This window comes from Mustela putorius, unplaced genomic scaffold (assembly GCF_011764305.1).
Source record: "Mustela putorius furo isolate JIRA1106 unplaced genomic scaffold, ASM1176430v1.1 tig00003845_pilon_pilon_pilon, whole genome shotgun sequence".
Taxonomy (NCBI): domain Eukaryota; kingdom Metazoa; phylum Chordata; class Mammalia; order Carnivora; family Mustelidae; genus Mustela; species Mustela putorius.
In genome coordinates, this window is record NW_025421998.1 from 79,147,748 (window position 1) to 79,169,063 (window position 21,316).

The 21,316-nt window shown below is 37.2% G+C and overlaps 1 protein-coding gene across 2 annotated transcripts in view; it reads right to left on the reverse strand.

Annotated features, from left to right (window-relative positions):
* Positions 1–21,316, reverse strand: part of SLC13A1 (solute carrier family 13 member 1) — a 117,616-nt gene that overhangs the window by 29,562 nt on the left and 66,738 nt on the right. For both annotated transcript variants that reach the window (XR_006601389.1, XM_004741878.3), the window contains exons 8-15: positions 17,814–17,933; positions 13,328–13,426; positions 12,817–12,918; positions 9,632–9,738; positions 6,968–7,077; positions 3,823–3,984; positions 2,296–2,433; positions 273–445 (exon numbers count right to left, since the gene is read on the reverse strand). Coding sequence is in view for 1 of the 2 variants with exons in the window: in XM_004741878.3 (XP_004741935.1) it covers positions 305–445; positions 2,296–2,433; positions 3,823–3,984; positions 6,968–7,077; positions 9,632–9,738; positions 12,817–12,918; positions 13,328–13,426; positions 17,814–17,933 (979 nt within the window). In the remaining variant the exon portion in view is untranslated. The remainder of the gene's footprint in view (positions 1–272; positions 446–2,295; positions 2,434–3,822; positions 3,985–6,967; positions 7,078–9,631; positions 9,739–12,816; positions 12,919–13,327; positions 13,427–17,813; positions 17,934–21,316) is intronic.

The window sequence follows — 21,316 nt, forward strand, 5'->3', positions numbered from 1 at the left end:
CACCTAATCTCTTTGAAGGTCATGTAATAGATTATTCTTATGTTGAAGCAGAATGCATATGGTCCATGAGCAAAATCTCAGCTGTGGGCTTCTTAGTAAAGGCATGTAGATGCTCTTTAGTTGCATCTCAAAGGGATTGTTAACTCTGGGTTATGACATCAGGTTTTGGTTGTTTCCTGGAACTACAGCAGTGATGTAACAACAAACATAATGTGTCATCAATTTTCCAGTGCCAAGTCTGCAGTGGATTCTCAATGGTTCTCAAAACTCACCATACGACAGTCAGTCATGGGATTCATGCTTGTCATGGCATAGTCTCATTACTGACTGGTGGAGGAGCCCAGGAAGGATAAGTAGAGAGGTCAAACATAGCCCCAATCCAGGTGGACATGCCCAGCATCACCACAGCAACACCCACAATGTTAACACCAAGTCCAGCTTTAACCTTGAACAGAAAAAAAGCATAAATGTCAGTTTTCTGAAGAGAAAACCTAAAGGAGAATCAGAATACTACCGGAGAAAGTACAAGTCAGATTTATATGCGTTATAAATGATGAGTATAAATTGTCATTTCATGAAACAATGAGTTCTTCCATTCATGTCAAAAGAGACTCTGGGGCACCTGGGTGGCTCAGTGGGTTAAAGCCTCTGCCTTCTGCTCAGGTCATGATCCCAGGGTCCTGGGATTGAGCCCTGCATCGGGCTCTCTGCTCAGTGGGGAGCCTGCTTCCCTCTCTCTCTCTGCCTGCCTCTCTGCCTACTTGTGATCTCTGTCAAATAAATAAATAAAATCTTAAAAAAAAAAAAAAGAGAGAGAGAGACTCTGTCCCCAACTAAATGACATTTAGTTGGAGATTCTAGGAGGCTTCTCTTAGGAATATAATGGAGTCATTATGATATTAAAAAAAAAATCCCTTTAAAAATTTGTCATTTCATGTTAAATCAGAATATGAGTTTTGAGGTCTTGTATTTCAGTAGATAAGGTTCAGGTCACTATATGACAACTGGATCCTTCATATTCACTCAATACTATTATTAGTTTAGCCTTCAGTATTCTCTTACTGAGATTTAATAAAATGCTGCTTCTATTCATCTTCCTTAGAGTTCTCATTTTTCTGGTTCTTATATCATCATCCTGGCATCCACTAAAAATTTCAAATTTGCTTTCTATCCATTAAAACAGAGGTCGGCAAACTACTGCTCATGACCTGTGTTGGTAAATAAAGTTTTATGCCACCACACCCATGGTGATTCCATATTGTTGTTGGCTATAGTCATGATACAACAGCAGAACTGAGTTGTGACAGACAGCATATGGCCTAGAATGTCAAATATTTATTATCTCTTTACAGAGAGATAATTCTCTGTATTAAAACATGGAGCCCCAAAGCAAAAGGGGATACTAGCAATGATTATCACAGAGGCCCCTTTACTATCCATGTAAGCCACTCATTTATTCCAGAATCCTGGCTCTATTTTTTTAAATTCACATATACTGGACACTGGTTATATTATCTTATGCACAATTTTTTTTTCAAAAGGATATTATGTAACTTCTGCATAGAGACCTTTCCAGAGTTTTTACATTGCAGGGGGTTAGGGACAGCATTGTGTGTGGAAGGAGAGAACTGGGACTTACTTGGAACTGCATTTGCATGTAAACTCACTGAATTTACTTCGTTATATTCTTGTTTGGTTTGGAAGTTGGTAATCAAGATTGGTGGTAGACTAGAATATTCTCAAGCTAGTCCTGGACTACCACTACTTTTGTATTGGCAAAAATGCCTATGTTTTATCACTTAAATGTCCCATTATTTAGGTGCCACTATTAGAATCAAAACAAGAAAGATGACCTTTCATTGGCAGGTACTGAGTCCAGTGTATTGTTTGAAGCAAGTATTGGTTGCAAAATATTTGTGACAGAAAACCAAAGTGCATGATTGCTGAATTTCTTGAATCCTATTTCTTCCTTTTGCCTATGTCAAACTGGATCCTGGTCTTGACATGTAAGTTTCAAGCCATTGTGCTAAACATATTCTATGCTCTTTTCATTTTTTTAGGACATTACTGATGCATTCAGTATCGCTATATTTGTGACTGCAAATTCAAATGGCAAGTTTGCTTCTGGTTATCATTCTTAAAAACGATTCTATGACCAATCATGTACTCACCTTTAGAAGCAGAACTCAAGCCAGGCTTCTCCTGGCAGCTGATTAGTGTGTAAAAGGGTTGGTAATCCAAGACATCACAAATAAAAATGTCTATTGGACCTGATTGCTCTTTCAGCTCACTCACCATATCAATAACTTTTAGATGGCCATAGGAAAAAACAATAGCATTGGGCGGATTTGCTACTGGAAGGAGGAATGCAAATGAAGTACACAGAGTAGAAGGTAACAAAATATAAAGAGGGTTCACTTGAATGGCTTCAGCCTGTTGGAAAAGATAAAAAGGAGTCTAAGTAAAATTTTGAGGTAGGCACCAAGTATCAAAATGAACAAAATCATTATGATAAGCTTTCCCAGAAGCAGGTTAAAATCTAAACACAATATTATACACACAAATGCAGTTATGACTTGAAGAGTATTTTTCAGAAATGTCTCTTCCTCTTATTTTTTTATATGGTTATTGGTGCCCATTTAAGTAGTATAGCTCAGTTCATTTAGAAAATAAAGTATCATTTATTCTAGGAGCTAAATAAAAACAGAAACAATTTATTATTTATCTAGTGCTAGGTGCTCTGTGAGTGTGTGCATTTATGTAAAATAACCGAATCTTCCCAATGACCCATAAGATGGCTACTATAGCCCCAAATAACAGACGAAGAAACTAAGGCCCAGAAAAGCTAAAGTAACTTGCCCAAACACAAAGCTGGCAAGCAGGAGAACTTATGAAGGGCCGTGGATCCTTCTGGCTCCAAAGCTTCTCATTATTCCATTAACTTTTCTGCCTCTGTGCCATGTATAATTTAAAATTGGCCTAGGGATCATCACAGAAGAAGAATTACTACTATTCTTAATTTATCACATTATTTTCTAACTGTGCCATGTTGAGAAGTAAAATGATATTTTACCCATATAAACTGTCTACATTTCTTCTCTAACATGAAGCAGCAGCTCAAGAATGCCAACATATGCCCCTTGAGCTGTAGAGGAACAATTCCAGAAGGACAATCCTTAATTTAAAGTGCTATCCTCTTACCACACTCAGGTGCCCCAATAAGACAAACATTTTACCTCAGCTATTTCTTGTAATTGCTAGCTAGGTGGGGAGGAAAAAGGAAGATTGTCTTTTCCTCTCTCTCCTTACAAATCCATTTTTCACTTATCTTTTAAAATTATTTCTCGGGCTGTAGGAAACTGCGTCTAAGATATTTAAGCTTAAAGCCTGAAATATAAGCCTAGCTCTTCATTCACTTGCAAATCATTTATATGAACCACTTCTCAGAAATTGAGGATTAATCTGGAGAGGGAAGTGTCAGTGTTCGAGATCTAAATACTGAAGTTGCCGGGAAACATGGACTCCCAAAGTCTTACAGTTGGAAAGGATCTAGGCTGACCCTCCCACTGTGTGTGAATGAAAAATCTGGGCAGAGAGAAAGGAAGTGGTTCTCTTAAGATCCTGCTGCTTGAATGTGGAAGAAAAGAGTTCTCCTGAGTTAGGTCTCCTAAAAACGTATTAATGCAAATAAAGATCACTCTCTAAGTTACTTATAGGAAGATCATACATGACAAAAATTGATTCTATACCACAATATGAAAACCAGCAAAGTAGAACACTACTCTTTGGATGAGTATAAAAGCAGATGAATGAGATACTCACCAATGGAGATAATATAGGGAGAAGAAGGGTAATGGTAGCTGGATTGCTGGCTACCTCTGTTAAAGATGTGACGAGCAAAGAAGATATCAAAATGACTAGCCATACTGGTAAGGAGCCTAGAGGAGATAATTTATTTCCTATCCACTTAGATAGTCCTGACTCCTAAAAAAAAAAAAAAAAAAAAAAAAAAGAAATATTATTCATTAATAATTCATTTTAAGCAGACACAATTTAAATGTATAAATTGTATCACTTGCTCTAAGAACTCAGTTTCTAAAGTTGAAGTTTTATCTTCCATATTTTTTCATGGTTTGGAAGATCTAGGTAGCTTTGACATGGAAGAGCTCTCAATTATTCTTATTTTAATAGTATTGACATGCTTTAGGAAACTCGAATTTTCTTCCCACATTTTTTCAATTAAATTTTATCTAATTAATATACATGGATATTTTGGCAAGTCATTTGGTACTACAGGGCTTTAGGAAAATGCAGTCCTCTGGTCTACCTCTCACATCTCCTAAGCTGTGTTCTCCAGAGACAGCTTTCAACCCCTATTAGCTATTTATGGCTACTTTTTAAATTATGCTTTTTCCTCATTTTCAAATTTAGACATTATTAACTAACATGTTACATAAGGATTTAGCTTTCTTACGCCATCTACCATACATATATTTCCTGTCCCTTTATTTCTTTTACTTATATATCAACATTAATTAAATCAATGTTTAAAGTTTGCCTTTATGAGTATATGAATATTACTCATACCTGAGTCACTTAGTATACTGTGATTATGCTAAAACTATGTTAAAGGGCATTTAAGAGATGGGGAATTACAAAGAGGTGAATGCTTTAGTAGCTAGCGGCTATCTTCTCCCAAACAGAAGAGTTATCTAGTTCTGGCCATTTGCCAAACTAAATAGAGTTTGAAACAAAATTTTAGAAGAGTAAATATCTCCAAATCTTTGTAACATATTTTTGAAGCTCATGGCTTCAGTATACCTACTCAAGGGTAGGATTATTCTAGATATCCCATAGAAATTCAATTTTTTGTATTAGGAACTTCAAGACTCCCCTCCAGGGTTTCCCTAGTTCTGCCAGTGAGAGAGCCTAGTGTATCAGAAGTCTGTGACTTCTCATTTTCTTAGCTTCTGCAATTCTAGGGTCTGGCCAATGCTTTTAAAATCCCTTTGAGTATCTGGAGTGCAATTCAGACAGAAATTCTGGGAAGCAGAGATCGACAAATTTCATATCAATGTCAGAATTGCTCATTCTTATTCCCTCACAATTCAAATTATCAGTCAAAAGAATGGAAGTTATTGATTCTCAGAAACCAGATCTCATTCTTGCTGTAATAGTAGAAGAGTGTATTTGCCTTATATCTCTATCATTTACATCTGAGCGGTCTATGAGGCAAGCCAAATCTGATGTAAAACAACATTGTAAGTGGCACTCAAAATGGAGACGATTTCCAAGATTTGCACCTCTTACTAAATCGTATACCTGAGAGCTCAGTGTCCAAATAGGATACGGAAAAAAATGACAATGAAGTCAGAAGCAAAACGTCTCCCTAGAGGCCAGTAAGAAGATAGCGGATAGTTATTTATCTCGAGAAAACTAAAAAAATAACTTTCCAGAAATTAAAGCCTGGACCACCACACCTCTCTCTCACTGTCCTTTTTACTTTGATGACTGAATAAGGAAATGGAACAGCTATGACCTTTAAGTGTTTCACAGAAGGCTATGAAATACAGGAATGAGAGGTTTTTAATGAGTCAAAGAGTAAAAACTTTTCATGGACTTTTTGAGAGGATACTTTTCTTCTAAAGAGTCCTACAGTGACTTTCAAGTGACAAAGGCCTCCCTAGACTTGACCTTTTTATAAACTGGATAGAGGATAGGCCAACGAAATAGCAACTTTATTCCTCACGGTAGTTTCATTTCTCCCTAAAATTGGACATAATATAATATTAGCCATAGTTATGTAAAATCCTCTCTGGACTTCATTCAATAAACATGTACAAAGTACCTTTAATGTACTTAATATGCAACAGAGTTTTTTTTTGTTGTTGTTGTTTTTTCCCTTGGTATTTGACAGAGAGAGAGACAGCAAGAGGGGGAACAAGCATGGGGAGTGGGAGAGGGAGAAGCAGGCTTCCTGCTGGGCAGGGAGCCTGATGCAGAGCTTGAACCCAGGACCCCGGGATCATGACCTGAGCCAAAGGCAGACACTTAACAACTGAGTCTCCCAGGCTCCCCCTGAATATGTAATAAATAAGTAAGTAATAAAGTACTGTTTTTTCTTACTCTCTTTCTTTGACAGCCTTAGGGCTATCCTATATTGAAGCAGACCTATTGAGTAGGTCTGTGACCTACTCAAATTTGTCATGAAAGGGGCACCTGGGTGGCTCAGTGGTTTAAAGCTTCTGCCTTTGGCTCAGGTCATGGTCCCAGGGTCCTGCGATCGAGCCCTGCATTGGGCTCTCTGCTCAGCAGGGAGCCTGCTTCCACCTCTCTCTCTGCCTGCCTCTCTGCCTACTTGTGTGCTCTGCCTGTCAAATGAATAAATAAAATCTTTAAAAATTGTCATCATGAAATAAGGATAAAGTTATGAACAAAATGTTTTGCTAGGAATCATTGTATGTATGATTTTTATATATCTTTTTTTCTTACTTAGCTAATTTTCTAATAGCTAAGCTAAGAATTCTATTCTTTGGGGCATCTGGATGTCTCAGTCAGTTAACAGTCTGACTCTTGATTTTGGCTCCGGTCATGATCTTAGGGTCGGGCTCTGCACTCAGCATATTGCTCTTTGCAAATCTCTCTCTCTCTCCCTCTCTGCTCCTCCTGGCCTACCCCATGCTTACTTTCTCTCTGTCTCTTGAAAAACAGTGTGAGAGAATTCTAATCTTCTTTGCTTTATTCCTTTTGCCATATTGGGGCAGCATTTTAAAAAAATGATGTTTTATGCCTACAGCCTGTAAAAATTATTAAACTCACTTCATCTGTGTAGTATAATTAATGCATGGCTATTGAAATCTGCATCATTAAAATGATAGGCTAAAGTTGAATATACCAAAGCTTGAATATCTCCTGTTCTTTTGAAAATTCTAGTTAATTGTTAAATGTCTTAGGCACAGAGTATTACCTCACAGCCATCTGCCAAGGCAAACCCTCCACCAACAAGAATGGCTATATCCCAGGGCATGAATGACTGGAATTCTTTCCAAGTAATCAGTGGTGAATAATCAAAAGCAACTGCAAAAACACAAGTCCTGTAGTTTATATATTGCTTAAAATATGACAATATGACATTTTTCTCTATTATCCTAAATCACCATTTCATAAGAATTTTTTAATATTCCTATATTGTTTATAGATAGGGAACTTGATTTAGGCTTTGAGTAATTTCTACCAGGCTGAGGTGGAACACTGTATTACAAAAATGTTTTTAAAAATGTCATAACTTGGAAAAATTCATTGGATCATAAAATAGAGTAAATTTAGATAGATTATAACATTGTCGTTTATAATGCCACTCATTCATTCATTCAAGCATTCATTCACTCATTCATTCATTGCACTAACATCTTTGCCTCCCTCGGGCAACTCAGTGCGTCAGACTGTACTATTTTTTGCTATGCATAATGTAATGTGCCATTGGTTCTAATATCAGTATAATATTATAATTTTATTCACTAGTATTTACTTGAATATTGCTTTTTTTTCCCCAAATCATGAGGAGGGTCATAATAGATTCATCAGGATTTCAGTTTAAAATCAAAGTTCAGATTAAATAATTTAAGTATCATTCATAAAACTCTTAAAATTCTTATAAATCAATTATCATAAAGATTTCTCTTGATAGTTGGGTCATAATGGCTCATTTGATTTATTGAGAAGAAACATTTAACATTTAACATTTGTGTGTAACAAGCAGCCTTCTACATGGTATGATTTTAGGGTTACTAATAAGATTTTTTCCTATTTCCTTCCCCCAAACCTAAGCCAAGCCTACAATCACCATTGTTGGAAATTTTGCTATTCTTACTTGAATTAAGGCATATATCCTATTAAAATATAAACATCTCTGAAATCTACCTCTCATGTAAAACTTAACATGTAATGTCTTATTTTTCATTTTTAAACCTAGTGTGGATGAGTTTATCAGGGAGAATAAGAGTTGAAGAATGAGAAGAGAGAGAATGGTGGAAGGGGGTATGTGGTCCAAGTGCAGGCTGCCCCAAGGTGGGCCACTTTGGCATGAACATTATTGTGAGTTAAAAGCAATCAAAATCAAAACACAGAAGATTCAGAAAAAGCTCTTGGCCTACCCCTCAACTACCTGCTTGTACCAGGAAGAGAGAGGGATTAATAAAGATTTTTCTTTACCTAAGAAACTTAACTGCATAATTAGGCACCCTTTGTTTTCCAAATGTCTCCTTTTGCCTTCCCACTAATGGTCTTTCTTCTCTTTGTATCCTCAGACACTTACCCCTCCTCTTAGCTCATATAAGAGTGATATTGCTTCATTGTCTTTGGAACTTCCATGTCTGTGTGGATTCCCTGTATGTACACTACTATATTTGACTTTCTACCATTAATCCGTCTTATGTCAACTTGATTCTTAGTCCAGCAAGAAGGGTCTTGAAGGGCAAAGAAAATTCTTTCTCCCCAACAAAAGCAAAGTTCTTTCTGAGAGTGGGATTCAGATGTGGGAGCCAGGAAATTTAAGCCAAGCATTGGTTCTTCAACAGTTGCCATTGACAGGCCTTAGGGCTTTGACTGCAATGGTCAATGTCCTCAGAGTCTCATAGAAATTATTTCTCTGTACTTTTATATCTCCTTATAACACACTTTGAGATATCCTAATTTCAAGTAATGAACAAAAGGCATTTATATCAATGTTATGTTATTTACATATGTCATGTCCTAGATATCTGACTCACTAGTCATTTATTAATTTGGACTCAGGAAGTCAGGTGTGCCAACCCAACTGCATGAATCCCAGTTCCATCCAAGTGAAAAAAGGAGGAAAAGAGAGAAATAAAAGAAAACCCAACAATAAAAAAAAAAACCCACAACTCTACTAGACTATTTCTAAACAATTTTAAACTATTTGTCCCACAATAACAGCATAGGAATCTGACTACCCAAAACAAGCTGTATTAGTATAAAGCACAGATATGAATGAATCCTATGTTTTAAAAGTTTGTGTGTATTAGGAGAAGGAGGGTATGTTTACATAAACATACTTTTTGTCCATGTATTACAAAGACAAGGAATGCTCACCCTGAATACCTTGTCTTTCATTTGTGACACTAAGTTCTGGCTAAGTGTGGGTTTGATTTGCATTCTCTCCAGGATTACTATGAGGCTGTAAATGCTCATTCTCTTGAAACTCCTCACCTTTTTAGATCCTCAGCATTTATTACCAAGGGCTCATCATGAAGTGTGACTTCCAAGTTCCTGTTCCTATGTTTGCCAATAGTAAGATTAATTCTGATTATGGCAGGGAAAGTGGGCTTATTGTGGACCACATAGTGTCACTCGAAGTAGAATTCTAACCATGGTGCGTAATGAAATCTACTTCTCACTTCTGCCAAGTAAGATGATCCTTCTTGTAGGGGGAGGACATGTGCTAGTTGAATAAGGGTTGTAGTGTACACACAGGGCATCCTAAGCCAGGAGCTGTGTGAGTATGTCCATTCCTTCTGTTCTAAGTGCTAACTGAAACCAACTGAATTTTGTAATTTTTGCAGAAGTTTTGTAATTCTGTCAAATTGATTCAGAATTATAAATAATACTCAACCAATTTCTCCTGTAGGTGTAGTTTTAGTCAATCTCTTAGCTGGGATAAGAAAGAATAGGATTCCTATAAGTAAGGCAACAGTTGAATCTGTAGCAAATCCAGGATACCTGAAAAAGGACAGATGTGTACATTAAAAAATGGCATCAAAATTTGTATGAACTGAACAGCAATTGACTATGCTATTGGCCTACAAGTAGTAGTTATGGTACAGGTTAGTAATTCTGGATAATATGTCCTAAAATCTATGGATTTTCAACCAAATTTCCAACCAAGCTAAAAATCTCAGACCGTGTTCCCATTGTTTCCATATATGTCTCCTTATTTTCAAAACCATGAATACATATACTGACATACTAGCCTTCCACGGCAAATTTCTTTTTAGGTAAAGCTTAAGGATTTGGTAAACAATTTTTTCTTTGTATTATTTCTTTTCATTATACTGGCAGAGAATTGAGGCAAAAACAATTACTAGACTAGGCAAAGCCCTAAATAATTGTTGTGTAACATCCTACTATTGAATTGTGGCAAGGAAAGGGTGTTTCTGGAGTCCTCTAAAACTCTTCTCTAAATTATAAAAAGAAATTGATCTGTTTTCTTTTTTTTTTTTTTAAGATATAACATCTGCTACTGTGATTATAGGGCCCAGCCATATCATATAAATGAAATCAACCCATTTAATGCTTTGCACCCTATGAAACTCAATCAAGAATATTAATTATTAGAATGGTTCATGAGATGCTCATAAATGATTGTTATACAAATTAAGAGTGATTCAGGAACAGATGGGGTCTTAGAATCACCAGGCCATTCCAGCAAGTAAGACAGGCTCCCAGAAGCCTCAATAGTTAAGAAGCACCTGGAAACCAGCTATAAATGAAACAGACATAAATAATTAGAACTCGGTTTTAAGATTCAGCAATATTAACTAGAATCTTTGTAGTCTTAGAAGCATGTGTACACCCTAGAGGTTATTTTGCTCCCTTGTAACTAAGTAATGTGTACATACTATAGACACTACTCTCTACTTCTGTGATTTACTTGAGCAGTCTAAATAATCAAGGAAGTATATTATTTTATTCAATCTGACAATTTTATAAAGGAGTTTGTTTTCCTTAAATATGGATTTTGTTTATTTTTTGCTGAGCAAAAAGCTATCTTGGTATAATTTATTCAACAAACTTAACCAATATTTACTATTTTATTGCTCCTTATTGCTTTTATTTGAGTTGTAATTTTCTTATGGTATTTTTGCCAAATTAGGTCAGGGATCATGTAATCTGATTTTGTTTTATATGAAAAGACACACTGAATTCAGTCCAGGTTCAAACAGATGGGATGAAAACATTAGGTGGTAGCTATAAATCTTGATATATCATTCTAGTTTTGGAAATTCTAAATGCTTAGAATCTCTATATTACAAATATATTCTACAGAAGATACTTTAAATAAAATCAAGCCATAAATGCTGAAGTAATTTTGTTCCAAAGACTTTTAAAACCATAATTATTTTATTATTAGTTTATTTTCATCATATTTTTAGTTTATTATGAAAGAAGGCTGTCTCCGTATTACAAAATATTAGGGTTACACAAATTTTATTTGCTCTCGCAATTTATGAATCAAAGTTGATCAGATTTGTATCCTCAAACCACTTCTCTTAAACCTTTGTTCCTTCTCCCATTGTTTTCCCTCAGAATTCTAGGTAACACAAGCATCTGCCTATAGCAAATATAATCTGTTCTGCTGCAAGTGAAATATCTCCTGAATTATACTTTCCTTCTGTAAGGAATAGAAATTAGAAACTGATTATATTGAATTTTCTACTGGGCTTTCTTCCTGGTTTTTATTAGCTACTGTCTGATTTCATTGGTTTTTACACACTGGTGTTTAGAGAACGCTCTCCCTACCTAACATAATTGGAGTGGGATTTTAAAAAGGAAAATAATTACTTTATGTTGGTTTAGGATCTATTACAAAACTAAAAAGTAACACTCAAACTGTTAAATGAAAGTTGGCTATGAATAATTTGCATTGAATAACTGGATGCTGCATTTTATTTAGGCTTTTCAAAGGGAAAAGTCCTAGTTCCAAACAAAAAGTATCAACTGAAGCCGATCCTTTGAAATGTGCTACCATATCACATTGGTGCACTTGTGTGCTACCATATCACAGGAATTTGCACACAGACTTTGCACCTTTAAAAAATGTTGTCAATGCCTACATAGCCATGAGGCCCTGGTTAAAGAAGAGAGGGAATTCTTTATTCCATGTAGGCAGAATACTTTGAACCCGAACAATTTTGGTTTCTGTCCCCACAAACATGGATTCTTGCTGTGGGATGTGAGACAGGAAGTCATCATCAGGGATCTGCTCAATCTAGGAACTCAAGTACTTCAGTGAAAAATGGATTAACAATACAAATTTCAAAACCAAAGTATTTATATTGATATGTAGGATGGTCCTTAATTTAGAAAAATCACACTATCATTATCCCCCTCACTTTATATGACTCAGCATGACTGCTGGTCTAGAAGACACTGTGAGATAAAATTAACTCAACCCAGCTTCTAAGATTAGTTTGTACAATCACTCTTATTACTTACTCGGGAATTCCTTATTTACAAAGTAAGGGTAGGGACAGATTTATAGTGAACTAGTATAAAAATGAACATAATTAGAAAAAAAAAACAAGATAGTGAACTGAATAAAAAAATAAGTTGGCAAAAACCAAAGAACGTGAAGGATAGAGTGGGATTTATCTCACATAATAAACATTTATATTACACTTAGGGAGAATGGCAGCACCATTGTTAAGTGCCATTATTCGCTTCATCTTACAGATGAAGAAACTGATTGGCAAGTGACTTGCCCAAAGTGGAAGAGCCAACCCAAGCACAGAACACGGCTTTCTGTTTGCATTCCTATTTATTTATTTATTTTGTAAGGATGGAAACAGCATTGTCTGAAGGAGCCTGACTTTTAGTTACAGTGTATATGATTATCTTATCTGAGGTCCTACCCTGGATTTCATTCCTTACCATTTTCCTTCCTGGGAAGATTACTATTAAACAAACTTTTCAATGGAAAGAAAGGAAAAGAATCCCATGCAATCTTTCAGAGTTATAGGAACCACTGAGGAGAGAAACAGAATAAAACAGGAAGGGTTGACAATACGGAATGCTTACTTGGGAAAAAGAGCAGACCAACCAGAAATAAACCCAGGATCTCGGCTAAACCACAGCAGAGCCATTACAATGAAGAGCACCAAGGTCACAATTTCCTGATACCTGTGGGAAAATTCCAATCCTTTTGTTTATCTTCTCAGTCAGGAAATTTGTAGAAACTCCCTGAGCTACTGGCAGAGCAATCTTAGCAGAACACTAAACACTAAAAACCAGATGATTCTGTGTCAGTAATTTGAGAGAATCTGCACAGTTAGAAAAAGACTTGACTCCTCTGTGGGTCTTTGGCTGCTTTTCATTCTATCTGGTAAATTTTAGTTAGACGAAAGTACTCATTTTGTTATGTTGAGTTATAGCTACAACAGTCAGCATGTTCAAGACCCTTACCAGGTGTTCTAATACACTGCAGATGATTACGTGCATGTTTAGTTTTAAACAGATACTTGCAGTATAAGCAGCGTGTATCCGTGCGCGGGTGTGTTTGCCTGTACGCCTGTGTACGTGTGTGTCTTACCTCAGTGGCCCAAGTTTTTGGTATTCTTGTTTAATCACCTCAGCACAAGCTTTTTGTTTGGCGGTTTTGGTCTTGCCACATTTGAACATCTCCTTAAAACTGAAAAGAATAACGGAGCCTGTTAAGCAAAGAAGTCTCCCTTTATAGAAGAGATTTGTGTGAAAGCTTTAAAAAATACTAACCTCCTTGCCAGTAACAGCAATCTGTGCATAATGCCTATACTTCTATCCCCTTCTTCGAATGTCCCCTCTCCCTTTTCCTGTTTGGCCTGGTTTGCTCCATTTTCAAGGGCTAATTTTTGTTCCATATTTTCACACCTCTTACCCTGATGTCTTCCAAGTCTGTTCGCACTATTGGAATTTTGCAACGTGTGGCTCATCTCCAATTGAATACTTTGTTATATACCTGATTGTTACAGATGTTCATTTCTTTATTGTCTATCTTGATAGTCAGTTGCTGCCCATGTGTAAGTTTTCTCTTGCTAGTTAGATAATGAGTTATTGGAGGGCAGGGCAGAGTCCCCGATGTTTGCTCTGGCACAGTAACTCTCGACATGGGCACATACTAGAAATACGTGACTCATCAACTCCACAGTACCTTGCTCAGATTGATGAGACGGCTGGTTGTCAGATCCATCAGTCTGCCCAGAATACACAGGACTCAAACCACTAGGCAGAGTGGTCACTGGAGCAGAGAAGTCACATACATTACTCGTGAGCGGAGTCTACGCTAGATCTCTTAGAACGAAAACCAACTCTATTACTTTTTTTTTTCAATTTCTTCGTCTCTTATGCCCTGATAGAATCCACTAGTCTTCTATCTATTGTCAATACTAACTGCCAGTCTCTCTTTCTTTCAGAGGCTGCTTTATATATACCTTTCCCTTGTGACTAACTTTTCTTTCCTGAAGTCCAGAGTCTTCAAAAAAAAATTGTGTGTGTGTGTGTGTGTGTGTGTAGTACTGCTATAGGATTAGATTTTTAAAAATCCCTCCAGGGAATAAACAAATGAGCAAATGGTTCAATTCTTATGTTCTATCTTTTGGAATGTCTATAAGTAGCTCATTCAGATTACTTTATGTGTGGGTAAGGAAGGCATTTCTGAGTGTATATCCTAAGGAACTGAAATCTGGATCTGAAGAGATAACTGCACTCACATGTCTACTGCAACATGATTCGCTGTAGCCAAGATATGGGAACAACACAGATGCCCACTGACAAGTGGATAAAGAAAAAGTGGCACAGAAAGAAAAGAAAAGGTGGTAAATACGTACAATGGACAATAACTTGGCCTTAAAGAAGCAGGAAATCCTGCCGTTTATAACAACACAGATGGACTTGGAGGACATTATGCTAAGTGACATAAACCAGACGCAGGAAAACAAATATTGTAAGATCTTATACGTAGAGTCTAAAATAATCAAACACATGAAAACAGAGAGTAAAACAGTTGTTTCCCAGGAAATGGAAGGAGATGGAAATGGGGAGGTGTTTATCAAAGAGTACAAAGTTCCAGTTATAAAAAATAAGTAAGTTCTGGAAATCTACTGCTTAAAATAAGGCCTGTGATTAGCAACACTGTATTGTATACTTAAAAATTTACTCAGAGGGTTGGTCCTATGATAAGTGCTTTTACCATAAAAGGAAAAAAAAAAAAACCTCAAAAAGCAAAGGGGGCAAGAGGAAACTTGGAAGGTGATGGAAAAGTTGATGGCCTTGATTGATGGCCATGGATGATGGTTCATGAGCGTATATGTATCTCCAAGCACATTAAGTTGTATACATTAAATATCTATGGTTTTTTGTATGCCAGTAAAAACAGTTTTAGAAAAAGAAAGAATGCAGGATAATGCTGTCATGTAAAATTGTTGGACTAAACATGGATATATATGAGGGAGAAAATAGGAAGACTAAGGTGGTATGAATGTAGCTATCCCACAAAGACATTTGATTTACTTATTTTTTCTGTAGCCCTGCTACACAGACTTGTTCAAAGGAAGAGAGTTTCCCCAATTCTTAAATCATCCATCCTACACATTCAAAATCATTCTCCTGTGCACACTCCAACCACTGAACATTAGATGGATGTTGTTATATTTAGGATCCATGAAGTAATATTTAATTTTTATAATCTCAACTAAAATACTGGCAAGTGCCAGTCTTGAAATTTTACCCCTTGTCACAATATAAATACTAGTATTATAAGAAACTGAGCCATGGACTACTTTGAGATCCTACTGTAGAACAGAAAAGTAGAATTAAAAAAATAGGTGAGTCTTGGGGCACCTGGGTGGCTCAGTAGGTTTAGCATCTGACTCTTGGGTCGTGATCTCAGGATCACGAGATCGAGCCCCATATTGGGCTCTGTGCTGCTTGTGGAGCCTGCTGAAGATTCTTTCTCTCCTGCTGCCCCTCCCCCTGCTCCTTCTTCCTCCTTAAAAAATGTTTTCCACCTGGTAGACTGCACATGTACCTGGTCTCTTTGGTTGGGGATGATAAATAGTTAAATCGAAAGCCATGCTGGCTTTGCTACAAATGCAGGTTAATGCCCTCACAAAGGAACCGATGAAGCATATGACAACACATCCAGCTCTTCATTTAAACAAGTTTGGGGCGCTGATAGATGAGCTTCTCCTTCCAAGTATGGTGGGGTCATTTACAGTGGGTGAGTTGACTGTGTTAACAGCCAACACACTAACCAGAATGTATGGCCGCCTGCCAGGCGAGTGGCTGATAATTTCTGTGTGTTGATCTAAAACCTCTGGAAGTGAAGACCCTGACTGGCTGAAATGGACACTGAAAAATTAGCCAGAGCGGTAAGCGGTGTAACCAATCTAACCAATCACCCACACAACAGGACTATTTAAGTATGCCACTGATCATGACTTATGGATTTACCTAATGTATGCACTTGGCAGGCTTTTTGATCTTATAGACAACACCTTTCAATCCATCTGCCCTTTATTTTCTTAATTTCTCCTTTATACGTGGTGGGCCATTTCAAAATAATGACCATGGTTGCTGACATTTTTTATAAGTCATTATATGTGGTGACAAAGAAGGAAACTGCTACGGGTCCGTGACTGGACGCTTCCTCCCTTAGCTGGGATTCTTTGCATCCTGCATTGCTACCTGGGCAACTGAATAGACCCCCGGAGGCCTGGATTTCCAGGAAGGGGCATTTAGTATGCAGCTGGCCTCTCCCCACTGATGCCCACCTGCCGAAGTCAGTGACATCCCACACATTTGCTTCAGCAGAAGGACTGCCACATGCTGCTCCCACAATCTGGACGAATGGATTTTTTTTTTTTTAAATCATCAGTACCATCTTCCCACTACTAACAAGACTGTGGCGGTTTTGGAGAAAAACCAGGAAGAGGAATGGAGAGGGAAGAATACCAGTCCTTAAATGACTCAGCGTGGAAAATTGGGGCCTGGGCATGGAATGCCACCTGCTCCCAGTGCTTTGCTTTTCTAAGGAAGTACATGTAGCTGACTTCAGTCTCACCTGCTTAGTAGATCTCCTGTTGTTTTGTTCATAGGTCCTTGAAATTATATAACTAAAAGCCAATAAAGATGAATTTGAATTTGGTTTTTTCAGGAACAGATTCTCAGGGTTTGATCGATAGTCATTTCCCCTTTCTTTTTAGAGTATTGTTATCCATAAATATGTAAAGCTGCATTTTAGATTTTGCTGTGGAGCCCTTCATAATTTTAAATGCTGGCTGTCATTTATATCATTTAAGTAGCTCATCGGCAATTATGAGCTGCTTGCTTCTGTCTCAGCCAAGGCAATATTTGCAAATTCTCCTTGAATCCATATATTCGATGTTTTTCAGCTTGGACACAAATGTATTCGAGTTACATCACTGGAAGTGATCTGACTGATCTTCCAGTTAAATTCCATCATTTTACAGTTGAAAACACCAAAACTGAGAAAGACCACTCATTGTGAGAAGCTACAAATTTGTCCCTGGTCTTCTGATTCCTAATCCAACATTCTTCCCACAGGGCACCCTCTCATGTCTTTATGTGATTTTTTTCCAAGGACATAGCAGTTTTGGTGGTAGGATGAAGCAAGAATCTTGCATGTTACAGTTTAAAGTAACTAGATAGCCAGATGAAATTCCCACATACAACCAAGAGGAGGGGCAAAACCTCTTGAAATTCCACTTTAACAAGCTGGACTGGGTCCTTATTATAATGAGTTCCTTATGCCCTTCTGGCTGATTAATAAATTATTAGCTCAGGACTCAACGGAGAATGAGATGGATTTGCTTTTTACAAACTCTCCTCCACAGCCCACATTGTTTAGATGATATTCTAGCTTATCCTTAAAATATGTGCTCATGTGTGGCAGTTTTGTGAGGAACAGAAATGCAGAAACTCCATGTGTGTGAAACAGGTCAAAGAGCAGTGGGTGAGCAGCTGAGAAGTGGGAACCGAAACACCTTTATTTATCTGATTAACATGCAATATTTACTTACTTGAATCCTAGGAAAAGCCATTGAAGCCAGATCCAGGACAATAACAGAATAATAATAGCAGCCGGGAAGGAGAGCATAAACCATGATCCAAAGTTAATGCAATGACAGTCAGGGTAGCGCCTGTGTAAAAAGACAGAAAAATGTGCTTGGGAGCATACAAGTGTAATCCCTCCTGCCAGTCCGTGGGAAGCAACAGTTCACATCCTTCCCGGGGCTCCCAGCCGACAGGGAAGATGTGGGACCTTCTCATCATTGAGTATAGGCTTTACCTCTTACCTTTTGTCCTGATTCTGTAACTAATAATTGTTGCTGCTTCCCATACAAGCAAGAGTGTGTCTGCTGTGATTTTTGTTCCTTTGTTCGATCTGTAAGGAAGAGCTTGGGAAAGCTAGCACAGTGCCCGACACTCACTCAATGCACCAGAAGTGGGAATGCATGGGTATGCGTGCCTCTTGTTAGCTCTCAAAGTATCAGTCTGTGAGTGGGGTGAGCCGAGCGGACAAGGGAGCAGGTGAAAATGAACTTCACGGACCTGAATGTCGGCCACCACTTCACAATGGTAGCTGGCACTGTAGGCACTTGGGAAGGGACTCTGATCCAACCATGTTGTCTCCTATAGCTGTTTTCCCTCTGTTTCCTCTGCCTTGAAGAAACTGTAACCCATCTTACCAGGCATATGCTAGCCTTTTCTTCTTAGAGTTTAGACAGGGCTTTGAGGCTGAGTCAAATGGAACAAATCTGGACCAGATAAAAACAATTAAAAGTTTTTCTCCTAGTTATTTTCAGGGTTTTTGCCCACATAATCACAAAACAATAACAAAAAAATTGGGGAGTGGTGGTCAGAGACAAGCAGGTTTTTTCTGGTGACCTCACATTTATGTTTCCAAAACGTAGTATAAATTCCAAATAAATTCTCATATAGTTATCTATTTTATGACAGAAGAGGGAAAAACAGGAAACTTGAAAAACATTTGTCCTTGATTTTTTTCTTCACACAATGACACAAAAACAGAGCTGGAACTTTGGAAAGTTCAGGAAATACACAGAAGCAATAAAAACATTATTAACATATTTTAATTATTTTTGAAATTACAAAATATAAAGAAATTTATAGAAATGATAGATTTTAAATTCTTGTTCTATTTGAATTTACATTCAAATTTATTTTTGAATTTACATTTGAAACTCTATTTGAATTTACATTTACAATCAATGTAAATAAATGAAATGTTTCATGCTACATGCATCAACATAAGCCACATTTTTGTACTTTATAAATTGTTTCTCCTTCTATTTTAGGATGGTTGCTAAGTAATGCAAAGAGTTTTAAAAAATAATGGGTTTTTAAAACTCTAGATTTCCAATGTTTTCTACAAATTTCCTTGAGGTTATAAGAAGCTGTGGGTACTAGAGTTATCATTAGCAAGTTGAGGATGATTATTATCTACCACAAGAAGATCCAGAGCTTAGCTTACATATTATGCAATTAGAAATGACAAATGATGAATAAGATGTGCTTGAGAATGCAGAGAATTGATGAATGGAAAAATGCTTTATCATGCCCATCAGCTTCTACTGAGAGTTGCTCACTTAAAAAAAAAAAAAAGTTTGTTGTTTTCAGTTGGAAAATGCAATAAGGAGGAAATGCTTAAGCTTACTTCCCATCAAGTTATCAGACTTGGATTACAAGCTGATGACCTGTGTTACTCTGTTCAACCTAACGGCATTTAGAAATGTTACTAGATGTAGGGTCAAAACAGTACCCTAAGTCCAATTTCATTTTTCACCATCTGTGGCTCATACCTTGAGATCAGGCTATGTTGTTCTTTCCACCCAATCATGTAAAATTTGTTTAACTGAAGAAGGGTTTCTTAGAATTTTTGCCTGGAGGAATAGTTCATTTAAGAAAAAGAAAGCCTGAAAAAGCAAAATTCTGTTTTGTTTTTGTTTCTTTCTTTAGCAAGGATGTGAATACCACATAGGACAGTGGCCTCCATGATCATAACCTTTATACTAGTATCTGTGTGAATATTTCAAATGATAATGGAATGAACGGCATACTGTGAGGTATTAATTTCACTGTTTTCCCCCCACTTCCTCATAACTTGTATAAGTGAAGTTACTACAAGTATCTTCCTAAAGTAAATATAGAATTCTTCCATCATGAACCATGTTAAATACAATTAATTCTGATAGAATCTTTTCTTTCACCCAACAGTGTATTTTTGGATGTCTACCATGTATCAGGCACTCTTCTAGATATTGGGGATATAGTGGTGAATTAGATGGATGTGGCCCAGGCTCTCATAAAGTTTACTTTTAAATGAGGAGCACAGGCAGTAAATAGGTAAGCATAAAAAGAATCAGAAAATATAACAAAATAATGTAATAGAAAGTTACTAGAACAAAGGAGAAATTTTAGAGTGTGGTTAAAGAGATAATATTGGAAATGAGATCTAAATGGCAAGAAGGAATAGGTCATGTAAATAACTGGGAAACAGTATTCCAGAGGAAGTGGCAAGTACAAAGGCCCTGGGGTAGGAATAAGTGTAGAATGTTTGAGGATATGAAGGCCAGTGTGGCTGTGGGTAGTGAGCTAAAGTTAGTGACTTGAAATAGAGTCTAAGAAGTAGCCAGTAGGGGTCAGATCATATAAAAACTTGTAAGCCATCAGAAGGAATTTGAATTTTGTACAAATGCAATTACAGGTAATTGGAACATAGTAAATAAGTTAGTGACATGATCTAATTTAAAGTCTACATAAATTTGTAATTTACATAAAACATACTGCTTAGATGGATCCTTAGGATTGAAGGCAACAAGAGCGGAAGCCAAGGTGTGATAGGCCAAATTCCAAGATGACCCCTTAGATTTCTGCCCCTGGTATACATTTCTTGTGTAATCCTTGCTCCTTCTGTGTGGGTGGAATTTGTGAATATGGTGAGATTTCATTCCTGTGATGAGGTTCTTTTATGGAAAAAGTGAAGGGACTTTGCAGCGGTCACCAAGGTCCCCATTTAATAGACTTTGAGTTATTTAAAAGGGAGAGTTGGATAAACCTGAGTTAATCAAGTGAGCCTTTAAATGGCAGCCTTTCCTGCTGGCCTGAAGAAGTGAGCTTTCATGTAGCCAGAGAAGGGACTAAGTCACAAGGATCTAGGCATAGCCTCTAGAAGCTGAGGGTGACTCCCTGCCAAATAAATGGACTATAAAATGGGCACCTTGGTAATTCAACCACAGGGAGCTGAATTCAACAACCTGAATGATCTTGGAATAGAGCATGGACTTTCTGTGGAGATTTGAAGGCCAGCTGCCACCTTGATTTCAGCCTGGTAAGATCCTAAGCAAGGGACTTAGAGATAAGCTTGGTCTAGAAATCCTCACCCACGGAAATTATGAGGTCATAAATTCATGCTGTTTTAAGCCACTAAGTTAATGGTAATTTGTAAAGCAGTAAAACAAATACACAAGGAGATTTATTAGAAGACAAAGTTTGGCAGAGG